The sequence below is a fragment of the Amblyomma mixtum genome, chromosome 5 (assembly GCF_055824585.1).
Source record: "Amblyomma mixtum isolate Tamu chromosome 5, ASM5582458v1, whole genome shotgun sequence".
NCBI lineage: Eukaryota > Metazoa > Arthropoda > Arachnida > Ixodida > Ixodidae > Amblyomma > Amblyomma mixtum.
The window spans coordinates 75,094,640-75,115,242 of NC_143016.1; the positions used below are offsets into that span (position 1 = coordinate 75,094,640).

General features: G+C 46.1%; 1 protein-coding gene across 1 annotated transcript in view; it reads right to left on the bottom strand.

The window, feature by feature from the left end:
* Nucleotides 1-7,143: 7,143 nt before the first annotated feature.
* Nucleotides 7,144-20,603, bottom strand: part of LOC149342699 (gonadotropin-releasing hormone II receptor-like) — a 56,532-nt gene continuing 43,072 nt past the window's right edge. The window contains exons 2-3 of the mRNA XM_089542212.1: nt 19,420-20,416; nt 7,144-8,910 (exon numbers count right to left, since the gene is read on the bottom strand). Of these exons, the coding sequence (XP_089398338.1) occupies nt 8,518-8,910; nt 19,420-20,241 (1,215 nt within the window). The 5' untranslated portion in view covers nt 20,242-20,416 and the 3' untranslated portion in view covers nt 7,144-8,517. The remainder of the gene's footprint in view (nt 8,911-19,419; nt 20,417-20,603) is intronic.

Genomic DNA, 20,603 nt, shown 5'->3' on the forward strand with positions numbered 1-20,603 from the left:
GAGCAAGCGATCCCTGTTGTTTTAGACCTGCATACGAATCACTATTCATATGCGAATATTTTTCTTTTAATAATTTATCGAACTGAATCACCTTCAAATATTTATTAGATGGTAGCTATGTTAAGGCTTTTGCCCACAATCTGTTGCATTTCTAATCTCGTAGGTGCACAGCAACAGCTTAAAGGTCAGCCTTATCTAAGGCCAGTCTTACTATAAGGACCCGACCTCTATACAAATCAGAAGATCCGATTATCATGCGCGGCTAGCAAGCGGTCGCCAGATTAAACTGTTTCGTTAAGCCGTTGGTGAGAGGAGTGAAGATTCTATTTCCGGGAATGAGCCGTCTATTGTTACTATCAAGGAAGAAATTCATTTTTCATTTTGGGAATAAATATGTGCCTGCTCTTCTTGGAGGTTTTGTACACATTTCGAAATCACGCTTGAGGTTTTCACATTTTATTCTCTTTGGCGGGTGTGTTTTCTTGCTGATGTGCCCCTCCACCGCCGATACTTTAGTGGAGCCAGAGATGTTCCTCCCTCTATCCTCTTTACACTCTGATATAGCCGTTCAAGCATTCTGAGCTCCGGGGAACATTTTGTGTAGTCACAGAACTGGAGGATAAGACTGCCGAAGGTAACGCGAAATACAAGCAGCCCAGCTATGGGAACTAGCCAATTACCTGGATCGTCTAAATGCGTTTTCTACGGCACTGGTGCTACTTCGGGCGCTTACATTGGCTGTGCTGGCATCATTGACGGAGAGTTCACGCAGGCGTTTTTTTTTGTTTTTTTTTTTGCACTGCGAAAAATAATGGTTACTGCCATGAAGAGAACATAATGAGAAGTTGCACTTCTTTCAATAAATTTCATCTTCTTTGTTCTGCCTTTCAAAAAGCATTTGATAGCGTGCCCTTACTTTTTGTGTCATCTTAATCGCAGTGCGCATATTGCGATGTGTTGTGCCCTCAGTGTGCTCTGAAAGGTCCGGATAAAAAGCGACAGTCTTCATGGTTTCCGGACTTATTACCAAACGTCCTTAAGCTCCAATTTCCAATCTTGAACGTTTCATTGGCTAGAGGCTTTCGCAGTTTACATAATATCTTCGGCAGACGTTCTGTCTTTAAATTTCTGCTATAATAAATAAATTCTATTGAACTGTGTGGGGACGCCTTCGTCCCCTGCGTTCACTTTCCCGCATTGCACCCCACTGTTGTTAGCTCCTCCGAAACGCGCTCTTCTGTTTTGGTTACTTTAACTAACAGGGGAGGGCGCTCGCGACGTAGCGACACCAGCGCCACGGATGGCGTTTTGCTGCGCGCGCGCGGGGGATAGCTGGCTCTCTTCTCCCTCGGCACCGGGAAGCGAACGGACGTTTCGCTCGCAGCTTCGCTCTTCGTCGACGGGCGCCTCTTGGTCGGAACTTACTCCCGCCGAGCCCGTCCCGCTCGACCTCGGAGTTTATCCCTTTGCCCTACCGTGGGCGGACGTTCGCTCGTAGCCGTGCTGGTGAGTCGGACATCCTAGATTCCTCAGTGTATTTTGTTGCTAGCTGGCGTTATTGTTGTTATAGCAATAAATGCCTTGTTTGTGTCAGCCAGTGTGTCGTTCCTTTGTTCCCGTAGAGCACGGCCCGCCGTGGTCGGCGTGCGCTCAGTAGCGTACGCGACCACGGGGTGGGGTCCGCGCGGTTTTGAACTGGCTCAGCCGCGGTTAAACGGGGAGAACGTGTTTATCTCCCCCTTTTAAACCCCACAACTGATACATCGTGACACATTTCTATTAATCAGTGAGGAAGCTGTGAGCACCACCGCCTCATTTTGTATTCCTTGGTGCTTACATTCTCTGTTGTGCCAGAAGCTGTTACTGATCCAAAGCAACAAAAGTTCCTCCAGCTGGCTAGCCCCTGAAGTCAAAAAGAGTGGCAGCAAGCTCAGCGCTATTCATCTCTATACCCTGCTAGCACCGAAGACACGAAGAGACGTGCCCCGGCAGAGAGGAACGGCAACTGCAGTCGCCGAACCCGGGAGGCGATATCGAGCGGCAACACACACTTTATTTCCCGCCCGGAGCAAAAGTCATGTCTGAGCGTATTGCTTACGCGAGCAGTCCTGGGCGGGTTAATTATGAAGGGTACGCGGTGACCTCTACATTACTCACAACTGACGTCAAAAAAAAAAAGTCTACAGTGTAATCTGCAAACGATTCCCAAATGGCGGTGAGAAGTAATATCACAGCGTAGCCTGTAAATTTATCGCAACCGACAGTAAAAAGATTATAGCAATAGGCAAAGGCACGCTCTACTTTTCGGTAATGGCAGTGTAGTAACGTAGTTCTAGTAAACAATAATAGTACTAAAGCCGTACGGCCGCACTTAGTTGAATGCTAATGCGTAACTACTCCCTTATAATTGTAAATCTATTGAAGCAATTAGGAAATTATAGAGTACTGAGACATCGCTGGTGTGCACTAATGTTCTTTATCAATTTTATGTACGTGCTGGTTCTCAAGCTATGTTACTATACTGCAGGAAAGACCATAAATGATCAGGCCGGCCTGTATCGCAAGTTCCTACCGAGAAAACGTTTTTGGGGGGCTACCCTGTTAGTAAAATTTGTTTCGGCTACTTTTTGCAATAACTGTGCGCGGCCAAACTGTCGCTTTTGTTAGCAGTACGCGCATGCGTCGGCATTTGTGTCATTTGTTTGCATGCGTACGCGGCATGTTTTCCGCAAGCTTTTAAAGTGCAATGATCTGGTTCCGCACGCATCATTACATGGTTGGTGAACAATGCCGCCTTTTACCCGTTCTACGACATCGCGCAGTATTACCCCATAAACGCGCTGAAAAGAAAACTGGACTTCCTGTTCCTTGGCCTTCAGCTTTCAGGGTCTGTTTACTTTCTTTTTCGAGCTCGCAAATGCCCCCTCGCCCAGATTTCAAGATGCGCACTTCCTTTGCTCGCGCAAATGCGTTTTGAATCATGAATTTTGGCGGGGCACAATATGCGGAGGTAGAAGGGATGGTACTATTGCGAACAAATTTAAGAGACCCCTCCAAGCAAGCGACGAACCGGGCCAAACCGCATGCTGCTGCCACTTGACGAAGCACTCCTGTTGTCGAGACCGGCGCAGCGCGTACGCTACGTAGTTGTGCTGGATGTAGGTGCGCGCCAGTGTGCGGGGACTCGACGCCAGAAGTGCTTCGTCAGGCGGCGCTCGAATGCATTTAAATTGGCATGGATCGGCACTCGTTGCCAGAGGTCTCATTATTTTGCCCACGATAGTACGTTGGGGACAAGTGGACCACTAGGGAAAGAAAACGGAGACGGAAGCTGCAGGGAGTCAGAAGCGGAAATAGGGATCGCAAATTGGCTCCGGTACGGTGGTCCCGGCTGCACCGCAAAGGACTATTTGCAAATGAATGGAAACTGCCCTTTTTCCTGCATTGGTGATAATAATGGTGCAGATGTTTAAGAAGGAAGAGGAGGAAGCGTGGTCGCATGCTTATTAAGCGACCTCAAGTCATGCGCTTTTTTAAAAAAAACATCCACCTCCTGATTTTGTTTCTCGGGCAGAACAAGAAAATTGTTAAGAAAAGCTAGCCAAACATTGGTCCTTTTTATTTCTAAACATTCTTCTCCTCTTTAAGTTTTCTTATCGCGAGAAGCTAGAGGACAATGGAGACAAACTGTCAAGTGTGGCATAAATTGTATTCTGACCACCAAATGGGAAGGGAAATTGGAATGCAACAAGTACACTTGAGCTCTACCCCTCAACACGGCTGCCCAGGTTTGTTCTTACGGCTGAAATAATGACATCATCATCATCATCATCAGCCTGACCACACCCACTGCAGGGCAAAGGCCTCTCCCATGTCTCTCCAATTAACCCTGTCCTTTGCTAGTTGCCGCCACTGTATCCCCGCAAACTTCTTAATCTCATCCGCCCACCTAACTTTCTGCCGTCCCCTGCTACGTTTGCTTTCTCTTGGAATCCACTCCGTTACCCTTAAGGACCAGCGGTTATCTTGCCTTCGCATTACATGCCCTGCCCAAGCCCACTTCTTCCTCTTGATTTCAACTAGGATGTCATTAACCCGCGTTTGTTCCCTCACCCACTCCGCCCTCTTCCGATCTCTTAACGTTACACCTATCATTTTCCTTTCCATAGCTCGTTGCGTTGTTCTTAACTTAAGCTGAACCCTCTTTGTTAGCCTCCACGTTTCTGCCCCATAGGTGAGTACCGGGAGGATACAGCTGTTATATACTTTTCTCTTCATGGATACTGGTAAGCTACCATTCATGACCTGAGAGAACCTGCCATACGCGCTCCACCCCATTCTTATTCTTCTAGTTATTTCCCTCTCATGATCCGGATCTGCGGTCACTACCTGCCCTAAGTAGACATATTCTCTTACTACTTCTAGCACCGCGCTACCAATTGCGAACTGCTGTTCCCTTGCAAGGCTATTGAACATTACTTTGGTTTTCTGCATGTTAATTCTAAATAATGACGACACCCTCTAAATCTGGAGACGTATTCTATCAAGAACGCAGGGCCAGACGCTAGGGTTTCTAGTTTCTTACTGGCGAGTTCTAGTCGCGAAAAGACATGACACTTGTTTCCCTTCGTACATTGACATCGGTCGCGGCTCCTGTACGTTCGAGAAGTATTAGCTTCAGATTCACTCGCTCTTGGCCAGGTTGTTATCAGCAGGCAGCCCAATACGAGTGCCGCAATTTCATTTCACTCCTATTATGTAAATCGGCAGGTGTCACTGATGCCTTGCTGGTGGTGAAATTCTAATCGCGAAGGGCGACAAAAAGTTCATTACTACACAAGTGGAATCAGTTCACTGCGTTATTGCATTTGTGACTTCATGATTGATTGATTGATTGATTGATTGATTGATTGATTGATTGATTGATTGATTGATTGATTGATTGAGAACTTTATTTCAACAATGGCAATTACCGGAGCCCGGGAGCCCAATGGCCTGCGCCGCAGCGTGGGCCCTGCGAACCAGTCCTCGTTGCTGATCGGGGTCCTCGCTGTACAGAATGGCCTCCCACTGCTCCATGCTGGAATTCGGAAGTCTGTCTATGGCGGGATTGAATTGGCATGCCCCCCCGCCCCCCCCCCCCCCCCCCCCCGATGTGAAAAGCTGTCGCTATTTCTCCACAGTGGGTACTCTGGTTTGTAGAGTGAGGGGTACCATTGGTGGAGTGTAAGTGGAGTTACGAGAGTGTCTGTAGTCGGCGAAGGGTGTGTTCTTCTGCCTTGTCTAGAGTTTTGTGAGGTGGGGGTATGTCTGTCTGGCCTGTGTGTAGGCCTGTAGGGGTTCGGCGAAGCTGATTATGGGATGTGTAACGTGTTCCTCTGCCTCGTCGGCTAAGGGGGAATCCCGGTAATAGACAGCTCAGGAATAGCTAGATTAACCTGTCTTGTTTTCCGCTGCGCACTAAATTTGCAGTGTTTGTCAAAAGTAGAGTCCGTAATGTTGGCTAATGGTTCATGCTTTGGGGTTCATTATGCGTTGTCATGGTTGAAAGTTCTTCCAAGATGACAGCTCTTCTCATCAACTCTCTGGAAATATATAATTTCACCTATTCAGTAAGGGTACATATTCAGCCATTTCCCTCACCACAAAGAAGACATAATTAGCTGGGATACAACGAACCGCACAAAAACAACAAACATTGTGTTGAAGCGCATCAATACATGTTCTTGGGCTATTAGTTAAGAATCAACCTATTATCGTCATACCAACAACAGTAACGAAATTCCTCATGCATCATGTCCTCATTTTTTCAATCATCCCGCAGTCAAGCAAGCGCTGGCTTCGCACCGTGCCATTGGGGTAAGCGAACACCGTTTTTATGTTAGTGCATGTGGTGTTGATTGTCCTGGACGAAGCACACTTGTAGTGTTACGGACGTAAGGATGCATTAACATTCGCGAAACAAGGCGCTCGAACAATTTCAGGACCCGGTCCAAAACAATATCATCCGGTGATGAGAAAAGCGGGCTTCCTTGTGAGCTTTTCCTAGGCCTTGTTCCTTTTTTTAGCCTTTGACCGTGGAGCTAGTTAGAGTTTCCAAGACTAACTAATTAATAGAACATTGTAGTCGTTTCTAAAACAAAAGAAAGCCAACCAGCCTAGTTCAAATAGCGTTCATGAAGCATTCTTGCTGTGGTCATCAGACTGTCAAAACAAATTTGACTGACTCTTAATCTAAATCTCTAGGAATAAGTACACGAACCTCTCATACATTATCACTCGAATCAGCAGTGGGGCAGAAAGGGCTACCCTTTTCATATACGCGTTCTTCGCAAATAGTTATACACAGAAACATGTCTCCATGATTGTTGTTCACACGAGGTGAATGCTAAAATGCGAAATATTGTACTCTGGCTTAAATTTGCGTTCCTGGTGGATTCCAGTTTGGTACCGCATTGTTTTCTAACCGTATAATAACGTTTTTAAATGCATACAGTGGTGACTGAGAAGTCACTTTCATTATTCTCTGAAAAGTAATGACTGTTTGGCATTCCTATGCGTGTAAATAGCTAATGCACAACCGTTTCAGCACACGCTTTGCAATGGCCGTTCCTTTATTGACTTTCTTTATACTGTCCAACCCTCTTCTCACCATAATCATGATGCGAAATTACCCAAAAAAATGTGATTAGCTGATACGCGCAAGCGATCACATCATGCATGATATCGCGTGGCATTCTAAATAAACTTACGAAGACAGATCACAAAAGTTCACAAGCGCTGAAGCTTGTGAACCTGCCGAGAAAGAAATATTGCATTTTGCTCTCGGAACGCATGATTTATTTTCGACAAGAGGCGGGGAAAGGGCCGACCCGCACCAACATCGCTACGAAACAAAGCCAAAACGAATTTTTTTTTCCTTTTGTGACACTTATCTGTCTCTTCTCACTGAGAGGCACCAGAAATGCATTGTCGCAGTGTCAGGTACATGATTGTAAGAGGCAGCGCAAAAAAAAAAACCAGGACGAAAGGAAAGACACATATACCACAGGACGAGCGCTAAACTACCAACTGAATCAGCGCTTGTCCTGTGGTATATGTGTCTTTCCTTTCGTCCTGGTTTCCTTTGAGCTGTCTCTTACAATGATGCTTAACAGACTAGCCCACACGAAGATATTGATCAGGTACATGAATACAGAAATTTACAAAGCCGTCTAAAAATATCTATCCTAACGGGCTCGAAGTAGACTATTCCGGTTTTCCGAGCCACCTCTAGGCGGCATACGGCAAGGAGGTACAGCAAGCAATTCGAGGGAACTACAAAGATGTGTTGCGCCTGGAAACTTAGAAAGTGTTTAAAAGTCTCGAGGTGGGAACATATACAAGGTGACAGTTACACGTATATACAAGGCGATAAAAATACAGCGTTTTCTCAGATGTCATATACACTGAAAACACCTTTTTATACAACATTAAACGCTACATGGTATTCAAAATATTCGTACGCTTTACCATCACACCATGAACCTCCAAACCGAAGTAATAGCTGCTATCTACGTAGCCGGCAAACTATATTCACCACCTAAAAATGAGTTTTGATTTCCAGTGTGTGTAGATATTCCATTTCATCTCTGTCTGCATTCAATATCCTTATTGTGAGTGGCTTCCAGAGGGCAGGAGGTGGAAACTACGCGCTTGTGTTTGTTTCTGCGCAAAAGCGACCACTGGCTCCAAGCAAAACGCAGTAAAGGGATGTGACTGCAATGAACTGCATTGAATTAAAACTTTTAATATGTTGCGCCAGCGATGTATCGTCGTAAGATTCAGGTACAGGAATTCCGAATTGCGGCGAACAGTGCAGGATATGAAATCACAGCTTCCTTATGTGTCCTGTTGTTTATTCTTTTTCAATAAGTAAGTGTCCGTGTTACGACCCTTTCCTAAAGATCGCCACAGGTAAATGTTACGCTCATGAAATCTAGGAGTCATCATAAATGTCGCGAGAAAGGTATGGAGTGAGCCATTTCGCAGAATCAACAATGGTGAGGAACTTACCGGAGCCATAGCCAAAGAACATTGATAAGTAATAACATACTTTAGGTCAAGGAAATGAGAACAAATAATAGCAACGTATATGCGCAAGCTATCCTATTCAGATGCCGGGTTATACTTTTCACTGCATGCGCTAGGGAAGCGTGAAATATGTTTTGAATAAGCAGGAGCAGGAACTTGGGCATTGATGCTTAGTGTAATGACATCACAACCGCCTGCGACGGAATGGTCTGAACTACATTCCGATTTAAAGGTTCTGGCTCTAAGTACCTTTTCTTTATAAATCCTGATTATCACGCGCACAAAGCCGCACGTCGGCAATCTTAAATAACACAACAAAGGAAACTGCCGCTCGTCGCTACATCCACACAGGCTCAGCAGAGAACGACAGTCATTTGTTCAACAACTTGGACGCATGTTTTCTGGCGACCACTTCTTCCCAAACACGTCACGTGCACAAAACAGTTATAGCGACTTTGTCCTCTCCGAACACGAGGCGGAGTCACAGTTCACCGTCGTAATTGTCCGCGACTGCCTACTCGAGTAGGTCACAGTGAGGCTCGCCATCTGGCGGCCGGCATTGTCCCTGCCTGCTAGCCATCGGCTCAAGCAGGGCAACCCCTTCAGGAGGGACCGCACGAAGCTGCGGGAGCCCCGCCGCTGGCTCTTCTCGAAGTAGAGGAAGATGTAAGGGTTGATGGCACTGTTCGAGGCCGAAATAACGCCGAACAGGGCCACCACGTTGGCGTCCAGAATGCCAGGCTGCCCTAGGGCCAAGATGACCTCCTGGACCATGTATGGCACGTTTGTCACCAGGAAGGCACCGAAAACCACGGCCGTCAGCTTCAACGTCTTCACCTGCGGGAACAGTATCGAATGCGAAGAGATTAAGTGGCTGGCTGTACATTTAGAAGAAAGAGAACAATTATGTTTGTTGATTCTATACTCATGAAATAGAAGGTGAGTCACATTTATGGCATACAGATTGTGCCTCTTCCTTCTCATGTTACTTGCTAACTAGCAATAACAGCCCCATCATATTCAGACAGCCACCAGCTTTCCCTTCATGAATCTAAAAGGCGCACAGAAAATTTTACTGTCGCATTCATCGCTTCTTGCAGCTAATTGCTTCGTACCCTTAGTGGATGTGTAGCTTCATCTTAAACTAATGTGATAATTAAAAATAAAACGCTTTTTTATTGCCTTGTGTTAGGAGGCTTTTACTACAGCTTTGCACGGGCCGCATTTAAAGGCCCGAACTTGGACCAGTATTCAAATTACACCTACAAAGCATGACCTTGGTCTTATAGGTCAATATTTAGTACACATTTCCAACTTCTTCTTTGCACCTGGTAGTTTTTCACATTGCATGAAACATGGAAAAGTTTCGGTTATATTTAAAGGTGGAAACAGGAACGACAAAAGCAACTACCAACCCATATCTGTGATTCCAATTTTTCTAAGAAGATTGGGATTGCAAACATTTTATCAGAATGTCAGGATGGTTTTCGAAATGATAAGTGTACTGAATCAGCCCTTCTGTTGCAAAAAGAAATCATAACTCAATGCACTGATGCTAATCCCTAGGAACACTGGGAACTTTTGCATACTTCAGTAAAGCCTTTTCATTCAGTAGGTCACGCAACTGTTCTTAATAAAGTTGATCGTTATGGTGTCCGTTGGCTAGCATATACTTTTCTGCACTCGGACCTAACCGGTTAGTCCCGATCAGTTGACAACAGTGACCGTTCCACCTTCCAAAAGATTTCATTCGGTGTCTCACAGGGGCAGCATTCCTGGATGTTCCTTTTTAATGTCTATGCAAATTCTCTTACGTGCTGGGATGTTAATTCCATACTAGTATTGTATGCATATGATTCTAGTTTGTTCTCGAGCCCAACTAATGAAGTCGGTTTCTTTAAAACGGGTAATTTCTTGCTGTCAAATCTATTGTAATGGTCCCAAGTAAACAGTAAAAAAAAATAAAGGATCTTATTTTCACCTTTGAACAAACGTGTGCTTCCTGGTCACGAGTTAAAATTACAACCTCACCGAATAAGCATGGTGAAAGAGCATAAAATGCCAAGTGTCATATTATCAAGTCAGATCACATGGGATAGTCACGTTGAACAACAAGACAAAAAACTGTCCTGTGCTGTATACGCCCGTCTTCAAATCGCGCATCGCTGTCTGGTCCTTATTAGGCTGCAAGTTTATCACTCCTTATATTGCTCGCACGTTAACAGCCGCACACTGTTGTGGTGGACGACAACATAAAAAAAAACATGAGTACACTTGTGTGTCCCCCCCAAAAAAACGCCCTTCGTTGCATAAGCAATGCACCATACTTATATCCTTCAAGATATCTATTTATTTATCGTCAGGTTATCAATATCAAGTCTCTTAATATTTATCATATTCTTTACCATTCGCACTTAGCTAATGAAAAATACCGACAATTCTCTCTAAACCTATCATGTGCAACAGTATACGTTGCAATATTAGTAACACATGTGCCTCTGAGAAGTGCGATTCCAAACCGAAGAAATTAGTTTCCGCTTGTAGTCATTAAAACCTGTACAGTGCCAATTCTACTAAATACGCTAAACCGTTTCCATTTCAGTCACGTTACAACAGCGTGTAGGCCTAAAGATTTTCGCTCAATGTTTCCATAGTGACCAATTTTGTTTTCGCAACCAATGGTACCGTTTGTATTGAACCTGAAAATGTGAGTTTTGTGTGATTCATGTGTTCAATCATGTATTTTGCTGTATTATTGTGTCTATAGAAACAGTACTTTTTGTATATTGCACTCTTGTATTCGCTACCTTTGCCTAATTTCTTATTTTTGTAAAGATCCGATAAAAACGACCCCATTCTTCGATTAGCGGCAGATGGTTGCTAGAAACTTCAGTATTGCTGCCACTGTTGCCTGTCGCCGGCTCTCTTACCTCGTCAAGCATTCTTCACAGAGTTTTGTCAGGAAGTCTGTCAACCCTGTGAAATGCTGAAAATAAGGATCAGCCCCACACAATATTACACCATCAGTAAGTCCCATAATTCCACCAGATATCAGTGAGAGAGTCCGCACAGGCGAATGAATTGGAACAGAAAGCGTGAACAGGGTACAAGAATAAGACGTGCGATGTTTGTCGCGACTATCTGCACTAGCGTAAACAACAGTTAGGTAATCAGCATTTTGCATTGCACCATGAGAAAGCTTTGTATGCTTGGCAGCTCCAAACCGTGGCTATGTACTTTCTCTATGAGCTGGACAGCTCTACACGATTAAGTCATGGTTGTAGCGAGCCGAAGATTGCCGGCGCGGAGCAAAATGAACGCCTCGCTACATCCTTGACGATCAGAATTCGTTCCACAGAAGCTGGTATAACACGAGATTTCTTTGCAAGAGCGCAGCCCTCCAAGCTGCAAGATATTAAACTTTCACAAATATTTTCCTCGTCCTCCACCCGGACCAAAAAGAACCGGTGGTGGCCACTTCGCACGTAACACCACCGCCCCTATAACCCATGGAAGCGAACACGTCATCTCCACAACCAAGGCTCTATGCAAACCCCGACTTGAATGACATGATCAAAAAGTCATTCTCAATCCCTTGGTACCACTCTTTACATCTGCATTCCAGGCAAACTGAATGCCATGCATTCTCACTATTCGTTTAAGGCTGGACAAACTCCCATGTACAACTTTCCCTGAAAAATAACAGAGAAAACACTTTCTCCTTAACTCAGAATCGTCTTATCTTTCGACACGAGCCGTTCCATTCTTCTATCATTCGTTGCATCTATCGATCTCGTTTTTTTTTATTGAGTACTAGCCAATCAGCACAGCTAACAAGGAAGGAGAACCAGCGGTTCCCAAACGGGACTAGCATTCGGAGAATCCTGCGCTATCTTCGATCGTGCGTGAAGTTTACCGGGGCAGAAGCATTGATTCTAGGCGCTCGATGAGGACGTCCTCAGCTCTCGGGGCACAAACTGTTGGTTTCTGCTGTTTCTTTGCCAGCATCGCCCCTGCGCTTGACGTATGTGTAAGCCGTATGCGTGTGCGCCGAGTATGAAATACCTCTGAGGAGAGACACGGGCTGCTTTATATTCAGGAAGGAAGGGAATGTTAGTAATCTTCGTAGTTCTCTCCCTGATGAAGACATTCACGGTCTGCGCAAATGCGTCATCAAATTGCTACTCTATTTCCACCGCAGTTATCCTACTTCTTACCCAGTTGGAGGTGCTCGACGTGTCTTGAATAAGTAGGCGCGAAGGGAATCCTGTTTTGTTTTTATTGTTCTGCACAGTGTAGAACTAACTGAGTTGCAGCAACAGCAAGTTGTGCCGGCCTGTACTCGACACAGAGATAAAGGCACTGAAATACAGGACGCTATATCGTAAACTGCAGTCAAGGATTTAGAAACAGGCGCTGGTTGCACATCTTGAAAACGGGCTTCAAAGTTTATCCAAGTAATCTGTTGGAGCCGCACATCTCTCCTGCACAAATGCGCGAGGCTCAGTGCAGTAAGGCTGGACAGCACTACAGAATCATAAACACGATTTCGAAAGTCTCAAGAACTTGTGCAACTCGTTTTTAGAAGTTGGTGGGCACGTATGGCGGGGATTATTTCGAAGATAGGATTAGAAGTTTGCGAGTCATGTTAGCGTCTTCTGATTGCGAAGCAGGTTTCCTCAAATTTTTTGTCGAACTATATGTAGTAACCCTGGTGAGAACGCAATATCAAAAACAACTTTTCAAGAGATGTAACCCTAAGAATGCGGGAAAATGAAGATATGTGGGAAAGCTGTGTACAAAAAGTAAAATTGGGGAGGGGCTTAGCTTTGGTTAAGCCTGGTAGGTTGCGAAAGCAATAGCGCAGCGCCTACAACTGAAGGAACGCAGTGCGCCGCGTCCACAGGTCAGGCGTGGCTGCCGGCCGCCGCTGCGCGACGACTCAAAGCGTCTTCGGTATTTTTTTTATATTTGTTTTTGATGTTGTTTCGACTGAGACAAAGAAAACATTCTACAGCTGGTATGACGTCACAGCGGCAGTAGCGCCACAGGTGCGTAGCTCGGCAAACACGCACCGTAACTGCAGCCAGGCTCTCTGAAGGAGCGAGTTGGTCGCCCATAATCTACAGCTGGTGTGACGTCACAGCGGCAGTAGCACCACAGGTGCGCGGCGCGGCGCAACTGCAACCGGGCTATCTGAAGGAGCGAGTTGGTCGCCCATACTCACTCCGCTAAAGGTCAAACGTAACTGCGGCCGGGTCACGCGAAGGCTTGAAAGTGCGAGTAGTATTGCTTTCGCAATAAAACTGCTTATCTGGATGGCGCTTGAAAGAAGGGAAACCAGCATTTGCTCAGCTTGGCCAATGAACGTAATTGATTAAAGCGTGCCGGAACCAGGACCAACGTACAGCAGGTTAGGACTCGCAAACAGTGGTGCGCGTTCATTCGGAATCAGTAGAAGCGAGAGTGTCCACCATGAAAACACTCCATGTGTTCGCTGGAATTAAATCCAGCTACAGGAGTATTTTTCGTTACATGCGATGTTTACAGCCTCCATTTGCTTATCAACCGCTCCGCTGTGAGACTAACACAGCCGAACCGTGGCTGACACCAAAGCAGTTTTTAACCAGTCCGTTGTATTTGTGAATAGAATACATCCACCTCCTTTCTTTGCATGATTCTTACTCTCCTCAGAACAAAAAAAAATTGCCGACGATTACGTTACTTTCTAATGCGAAATTTGAGCGCGGCTCATCAGCTGTGTAAGCTTTTCGATAGATTGAGGCAAAGAATTGAGCAAGACATGTATCTACAATTATAGACAACTTGTTATTTTTCACACATATTCCTTCTTCGAGAAACACTCCACTAACAGTTCTTGATTCTCATGAAGGAAGCTTTGTGGACAGAGAAATGGATGGATATATGTTAAGGAAGGTAATAGCAGCGCAAAAAAAAACGGGGACACAAGAGAGACACAACCAACAGGACTGGCGCTGAACTAACGGCTGAAATTTTATTGAAAACGGCAGAGCTTTAAATATTATTACCTATTACCTTCCTTAATATGAACCACCGACTAGCCCATACAAAACTTCTGAGGGATATATGCTCGACTTGCTGCACCAGTGCCTGGTTCTCAAAGACAAGGTCTGCGCAAGTATTTGGCGAGGTTGTCACAGCTGTGGGAGCAGTTACGAGCGAGAGGAACGGGATAATCTCCGGCATAAGAGGTAAGAAATTCCCGCTTGTCTTTATATCTACATTAAAGACCCCCCTATGCACAGATGCGCAGATGCTATGCACAGATGCTATGCACAGATGCGCCCCCCACTGGCGCGCCGGTTCCTAAGGAGGGGAGGAGGTTGCGCTTTTACTTTCTCCATTCCAAGCTCCCGCTCCATTGCTTTCTCAGCTTGAGGGGTGTCCACTGCTGGTTACAACGGACAACGGCGACGGTGACGCCGCGAAACGCAGAAACGGGCGCCTAAGAGCTTCGCTCTAAAAGCACCATGATTAAAGCATGCAGCATCTTACGCCGTTTAGAGTAACTGAAGCGATAAAACAATATCGTCATGGTGCCTAGACTTCCTTGTTTGGGTTCCCAGAGCAACTCCTAGCTCGTGCGGCAGCGACGCAGTGTGCGGGGAAAGCCCCTTGAGGCGGTGTATAATGCTTAGTAAAAGCTGCGCGCAGAACATTTTCTCCAAACAGCTCTCTCGATTTCCCAGTGCACGTGAGGCAGAACGAGCCGCGCATCATGTGCAAACAACCAACCGGATTAATTTTTGTAAGAAGGAAGGAATAAATTTAAATGTAGTGCCTTAATGGAGGGGATCACAGACTACTCCGTACTCAATTTTAAAGTGAAAGCATGTGGAAAAGATTGAAGTGATCCTTAAAACTAGCGATTCGCAAAATTAGGTAGAGCTACACTCTTTTACGCAGTGAGGGAAAGAGAAAAAAAATTTCTGTCATGGCCAAAGGGTGACATTGACAAACGCCTTCTGATGACCCGCAAGAAGAAGAAAAAAAAGAAATATACTTAAGTACCGTCTATGCCAAAAGTAACTATGCAACGGGGTTTGCTTGTCGGCCGCCTAGTGGGGCCCGTAGGGGTCCTCGACAAAACGTCTCGAAACGGGATGAGGAGGGTTCCAGTTACCTTGCGCAGATTGGGAGCTTAAGGGGTTTTAAAATGTTCCGCTAAACGGTTAAGAAACAAACTCTTGATTGGTTGTTTTCTCAAAGATGGTACATATGCGTCGCTCCCGAACGGAAGGCAGAGTATATCAGGCTGAATAAAATTTATCGGAAAGACATTGAAGTCAACAAAGACCTGAACGTGGCCCAGGGAGTCGGCTGAAGATGAATTGCATTTAAGCTTATCTATTTACTGTGCTTCCAACCACTTGCTTACTCACCGAGTTCCATAAATGTATGCCTTCAGGCTAACTGTTTATCGCTCGTCGTTCTTTATTTTATAATCGAAGTTTTATAGGATGCGGCAGCCATATTTTGAACCCATGTTTTAGCAATTTATCATTTCGTTCGTTTCCTATTGGTGGCTGCAGCATGTGACGTCACAGCTGACAGCTGGCACTCAGTCTACATCACCAGCTCTGATATCTAAGGCGTCTTGACCATTAGCGAAGGGTTTGAATAGTGAACCAGAAAAAAGAATCATCATGAAACACTGTCATAGCTACGCGCTTTTACGTATGGTATTTTATGAAAACTAGCACAGAATATTTTCAAGAGATTTCCGTCCGTGCATGCATGAGAAGCGCGCGAGACCGGTGCAAACGCAAGCGTTCGACGAGAGAGGCAGAAGCATAAGCTGCAGGTGACGCGTGCGAATGAATGGAGGAGAAGGCAAGAAAGGTTACTCCGAAGGGAGAAAAATATAGAGAAAAGGGTAAGTTCAAAGTTTGCAAAGGGCCGAGCAGTTGGCAGAAAATGCACAAGGAACATCTGAGACAGAGAAAGTAGTCTAAAAGCTCGCGAATGGCGGTTGAACACCAAGTCTCCAGGTTGCCAAAAACCATCGAAAAGTAGCACGACCGCTAAGCACACAGTTTAGAATTGCCCATTATCGCGGGGTCTTTCAGAAGAAAGGTTTGGTTTGGTTTGGTTTATGGGGTTTAACGTCCCAAAGCGACTAAGGCTATGAGAGACGCCGTAGTGGAGGGCTCCGGAAATTTCGACCACCTGGGGTTCTTTAACGTGCACTGACATCGCACAGTACACGGGCCTCTAGAATTTCTCCTCCAAAGAAATTCCAGCCGCCGCGGCCGGGATCGAACCCGCGTCTTTTGGGTCAGCAGCCGAGCACCATAGCCACTGAGCCACCGCGGCGGCTCAGAAGAAAGGCAAGGTGCAGTTGTACACACCGTGGTGTTTTTGATAAGATTTTAATTTCTATCGGCGATATATAATGCTTCATGGAGCTAAATAAAATTATAGGTGTTATGTAATCTTCTGATTAGAATTAATTTACTTTCATGCCAATTATTCCTTTTCAGTGCCAACAGAACGGCCAAGTTGGCAGGATAACTGAAAGCTGCGAACACTTTTGCTTATCGTTATCGTACAATGCCGCTTTCTGATAATAACTTGCAATAAAATAAACACGTAAACAATTACTGCTCTTAGAACAAAAATGATTATGCCGTGACTGAAAAAGAAAAGTAAAAATATACATCGGTTCTTATGTCGCTGCAGTCTATACCGGTCACAGTTTGTACGTGTTAAGAGCTATGAAAAATCATTAAATTGATTTCAGTTAAACTTTAACAAATCGAACAAGCGAACATCTAAATTTTCACTGCATTAGCGATCATCTCATTATTGCGGGCATCTTCGCTTTGTCGAGAAGGCGCTTAACCTCCTCTGGGAAGGAATACATCACAAAGACATGTGCACCGTTATGTGCGGAAGTTCGTTCAGTCCTGCACCGCATGCCGGCGCCGAAAAAACCCACCTCGCCGACCCGTCGCTCCTTTGCAACCGGTGCCTTGCCCAGCGCAGCCCTTCGAGCGAGTTGGCATTGACTTCTACGGCCCTCTCCCCAGCACATCGGCCGGCAACCGCTGGATCATCGTCGCCATCGATCATCTTACCCGCTACGCCGAAACTGCGCCTTTGCCATCTGGTACAGCCCAAGACATTGCATCCTTCATCCTCGATCGCATCATTCTTCGCCATGGTGCTCCCAAAGAGTTGCTGAGTGATAGAGGTCCGGCCTTTCTATCTGAAGTTGTAGAAGCTCTCCTTCAGGAATGCAACATCGTTCACCGCACCACCTCCGCCTACTATCCGCAGACAAATGGTCTGGTTAAGAGTTTTAACCGCACACTTGGCGACATGCTGGCTATGTATGTAGCTTCTGATCACTGCAACTGGGACAGCGTTCTACCTTTCGTCACCTATGCTTATAACACCGCTGCTCAAGCCACCACTGAATTTTCTCCATACTTTCTCCTCTACGGCCGTGAGCCTTGTTGCACAATGGACACCGTTCTTCCTTACTGCCCTGATGCTTTTTTAATTTACGACTCTTTCTCAAGCCGCCACTTATGCCGAAGAATGCCGCCAACTTGCCCGGTCTTTCACTTCACACGCCCAGCAGTAGCAGAAAAGCACCCGTGATTCCTCTGACCTTCTTCCCACTTATCTTCCTGACTCTTTGGTCTGGCTCTGGGTTCCTTCCTCAAGTCCCGGCCTTTCCTCCAAACTTCTCAGCAAGTACCAGGGCCCCTACCGCATTCTTATGCAGACATCCCCCGTCAATTACCTCATCGAACCCCTTACACCGTCTACTGATCACCGTCGCCGATGCCGTGAAATTGTCCACACCGACCGCCTCAAACCATACTACGACCCCGCCGTCATCACATCACCATAGGCCGCCAGGATGGCGCCTATTCGCCCGGGGGCAGTTGAAAGACAGGCCTTCGGCTCCCGAATCCTCGGTGGCTGGCTTAAGGAAGAAGAGGACGAAGACAACGGCGCCGATGCTCGTGCGTGTGCGCTGATCGCTGCCGCTGGGACTGATCGCTGCCTCTGGTCTGAACTGAGACGTACCGCTAGCCGTTCGCGACGCAGCACCTTCGAAGACGTCCCACAGTACACATGCAACGACTCGTATTTCATTTTGATATTCAATTGATACTGCGATGACTTCAATTGCATTTGTTAGTGAAACAATCGTATTAGTCAATTAATGTGTCTTGTCGGAGCTGCACTGTCGCTCCCAGAAAGCGATGAAACCATCACGCGCAACGAGAAATGCCGCAACTTGAGAAAATAAGCACTTCACGCACACTCTGGGACTGTCTGAAAACGCACTGTGGGAGCAGCGTGTATATTTAACATCTCTCACAATGGATATGGCACGGGATGCCCTCCCTACTAAATTATGAAGTTTTCCTCGCTCGCTCGGCAGCATGAAGTAGCTTGAGTTTCTGGCGCAGTTGTCGTTATCGTCCTCTAAAAAATACGAGGTATTTCCTAATGCTTCTGCGTAAATCCAGTACCAACATTCAAATACTACTAAAGCAGACACACTTTTCGATGCAGCTGTGTAAATAACTGAAATAAAATTATCAGAAGCTCTTGCTTTTCCTACGTCCGCAAACCTCAAGTTGTTGTATGGACTGTTTAGAAAACACAATGCACACGTCATGCCTACATTTAAATGGGAGCTTTGTACCCGTACGTCTGCATGAATGCTGGTTGTTATTGGGAATACAGCGCTACTTTAAAAGTAACACTGCATCTTCAGTGCTACTTTGAAGTTAGTAAGTCGTTAATTATTTTAAACTAAGCAAGTGAAGCAGAAACAACGAGCAAGAAGATCTAAAAACAATAAAAGTAAAAGCCTCAAAGCAGCCGGATTAGCCCTCAATGAATACTTTGATGCTTTTTTTTTATTCAGTGGGGTAATTGCTTAGAGCAACAGCATCAGTATCAGCACAGACATCGAGGGTAAATCCAACTGCTTTCGCTGAACTGTCGCTTCCAATAGTCTGATCATCCCGCAATTTTTTTTACGCGGCTCCTGCACGACTATATGTATTGTAAAAAAAAAATCCTAACGAGGTCATTTATGAAATAGAACGTTTGCATGAGAAATTAAGCACGAACAGTGCGTGATTACTTTAGCTTAAGATGTGACATTTGCTAGTGACGTCTCTCCTCCACATGCATGCTCCTTCGTGGAAAAGCATGAGCACAGTAACAGCCCTCGTGAGTGAATGTGTAAACGCGCACCTATGGGGTTTGCAGTATACAAAATGTTCGCTCTCAAATTTACCCACGTGGTAGTCTAGAAGTGGAGCTCACCTTCGCTCGGGGCAGTGCAGAGGTGGTCTGCTGGCCCACTTTTCCGCTGCTCGAGCTGTGCTTCCAGATGGCCCACAGGATGCCCGTGTAGAAGGTCACCAGCAACACCAAAGGCGCAAGGAACACCATGAAGAACACGAAACCCATGTATATCTGGCGGTGGTAGAGCGGGGTACCACGATCGTAGAAGATGGACGCGCAGAAGCACTTTCCAGGTGCCACCTCGACGCTGTGGAACACGTACACGTTGGGCAGCGAAGGCAAGCACGAGGCTAACCACGTGGCAGCTGCCAGCTTCCACGGGTCCGGACTGGGTGCCAGTGGTGTGGCGACGGCGATGTGTCTGTCCACCGCGATGGTGACCAGCATGTATGTGGACGAGACCAACGCGAAAGTCTGCAGGAACTTGAAGAAGCGACAGAAGGCGTCACCCGCGATCCACAGCCGACCCATCACTTCCCACACCACCTGAGAGGTCATGGTGACGCAGGCCACTAGAAGGTCCGCAATGGCTAAGTTCAGGAACAGCACCCTAGCCTTCGACAAGCGCCGGTGACGCCGCTGGACCACGAGCTTCCAGCAGACGACGGAGTTTCCGATGATTGAGGTAACGATCATGATAATGATGATGGCGATGCGGACGCGCTTGTGGTATCGAGGACCGAGTATGTCTTCGGGGCCTTCGTCGACAATGTCTGTGACGTTTGCACTATTGAGCAGCGTGCAGGTTCGGTTTTCGAAATCATCTTCACTGCCGACAGCGTGGCTGGAGGATGCCGTCATGTTAGCGCAGCGACTGGCCCTCGGCCTCCCAAACTTCATATTTTTCGTCTGCTCATTCTGCGACCTGCTCTCACGAAGTGAAGAATGTATATTCCCTCATACCCCTGCACAGTTTTTTTTTACGCTGCTCAGTGAGGTTTAGGTGATTGCCACTTATTGATTTCGGCAAAAATATCCCGCAGTCATCCCTGCTCCAAGTTTCTTCGGGACAACACTGCAAAAGAAATGAACGACATTATATTGTGGGCAGAAGCTTCTACGCATTCCACGATGCGGTCACAGTCAAACAGGACGTGTAAAGATAGCCTCCATTGTGAGTAGAAGCACTAGCTAGCAGGTAATAAAGCAGGTTACTGGATTCTAGCTACTAAGACACAATTTAAAGGTAGAAGAAAGAACAG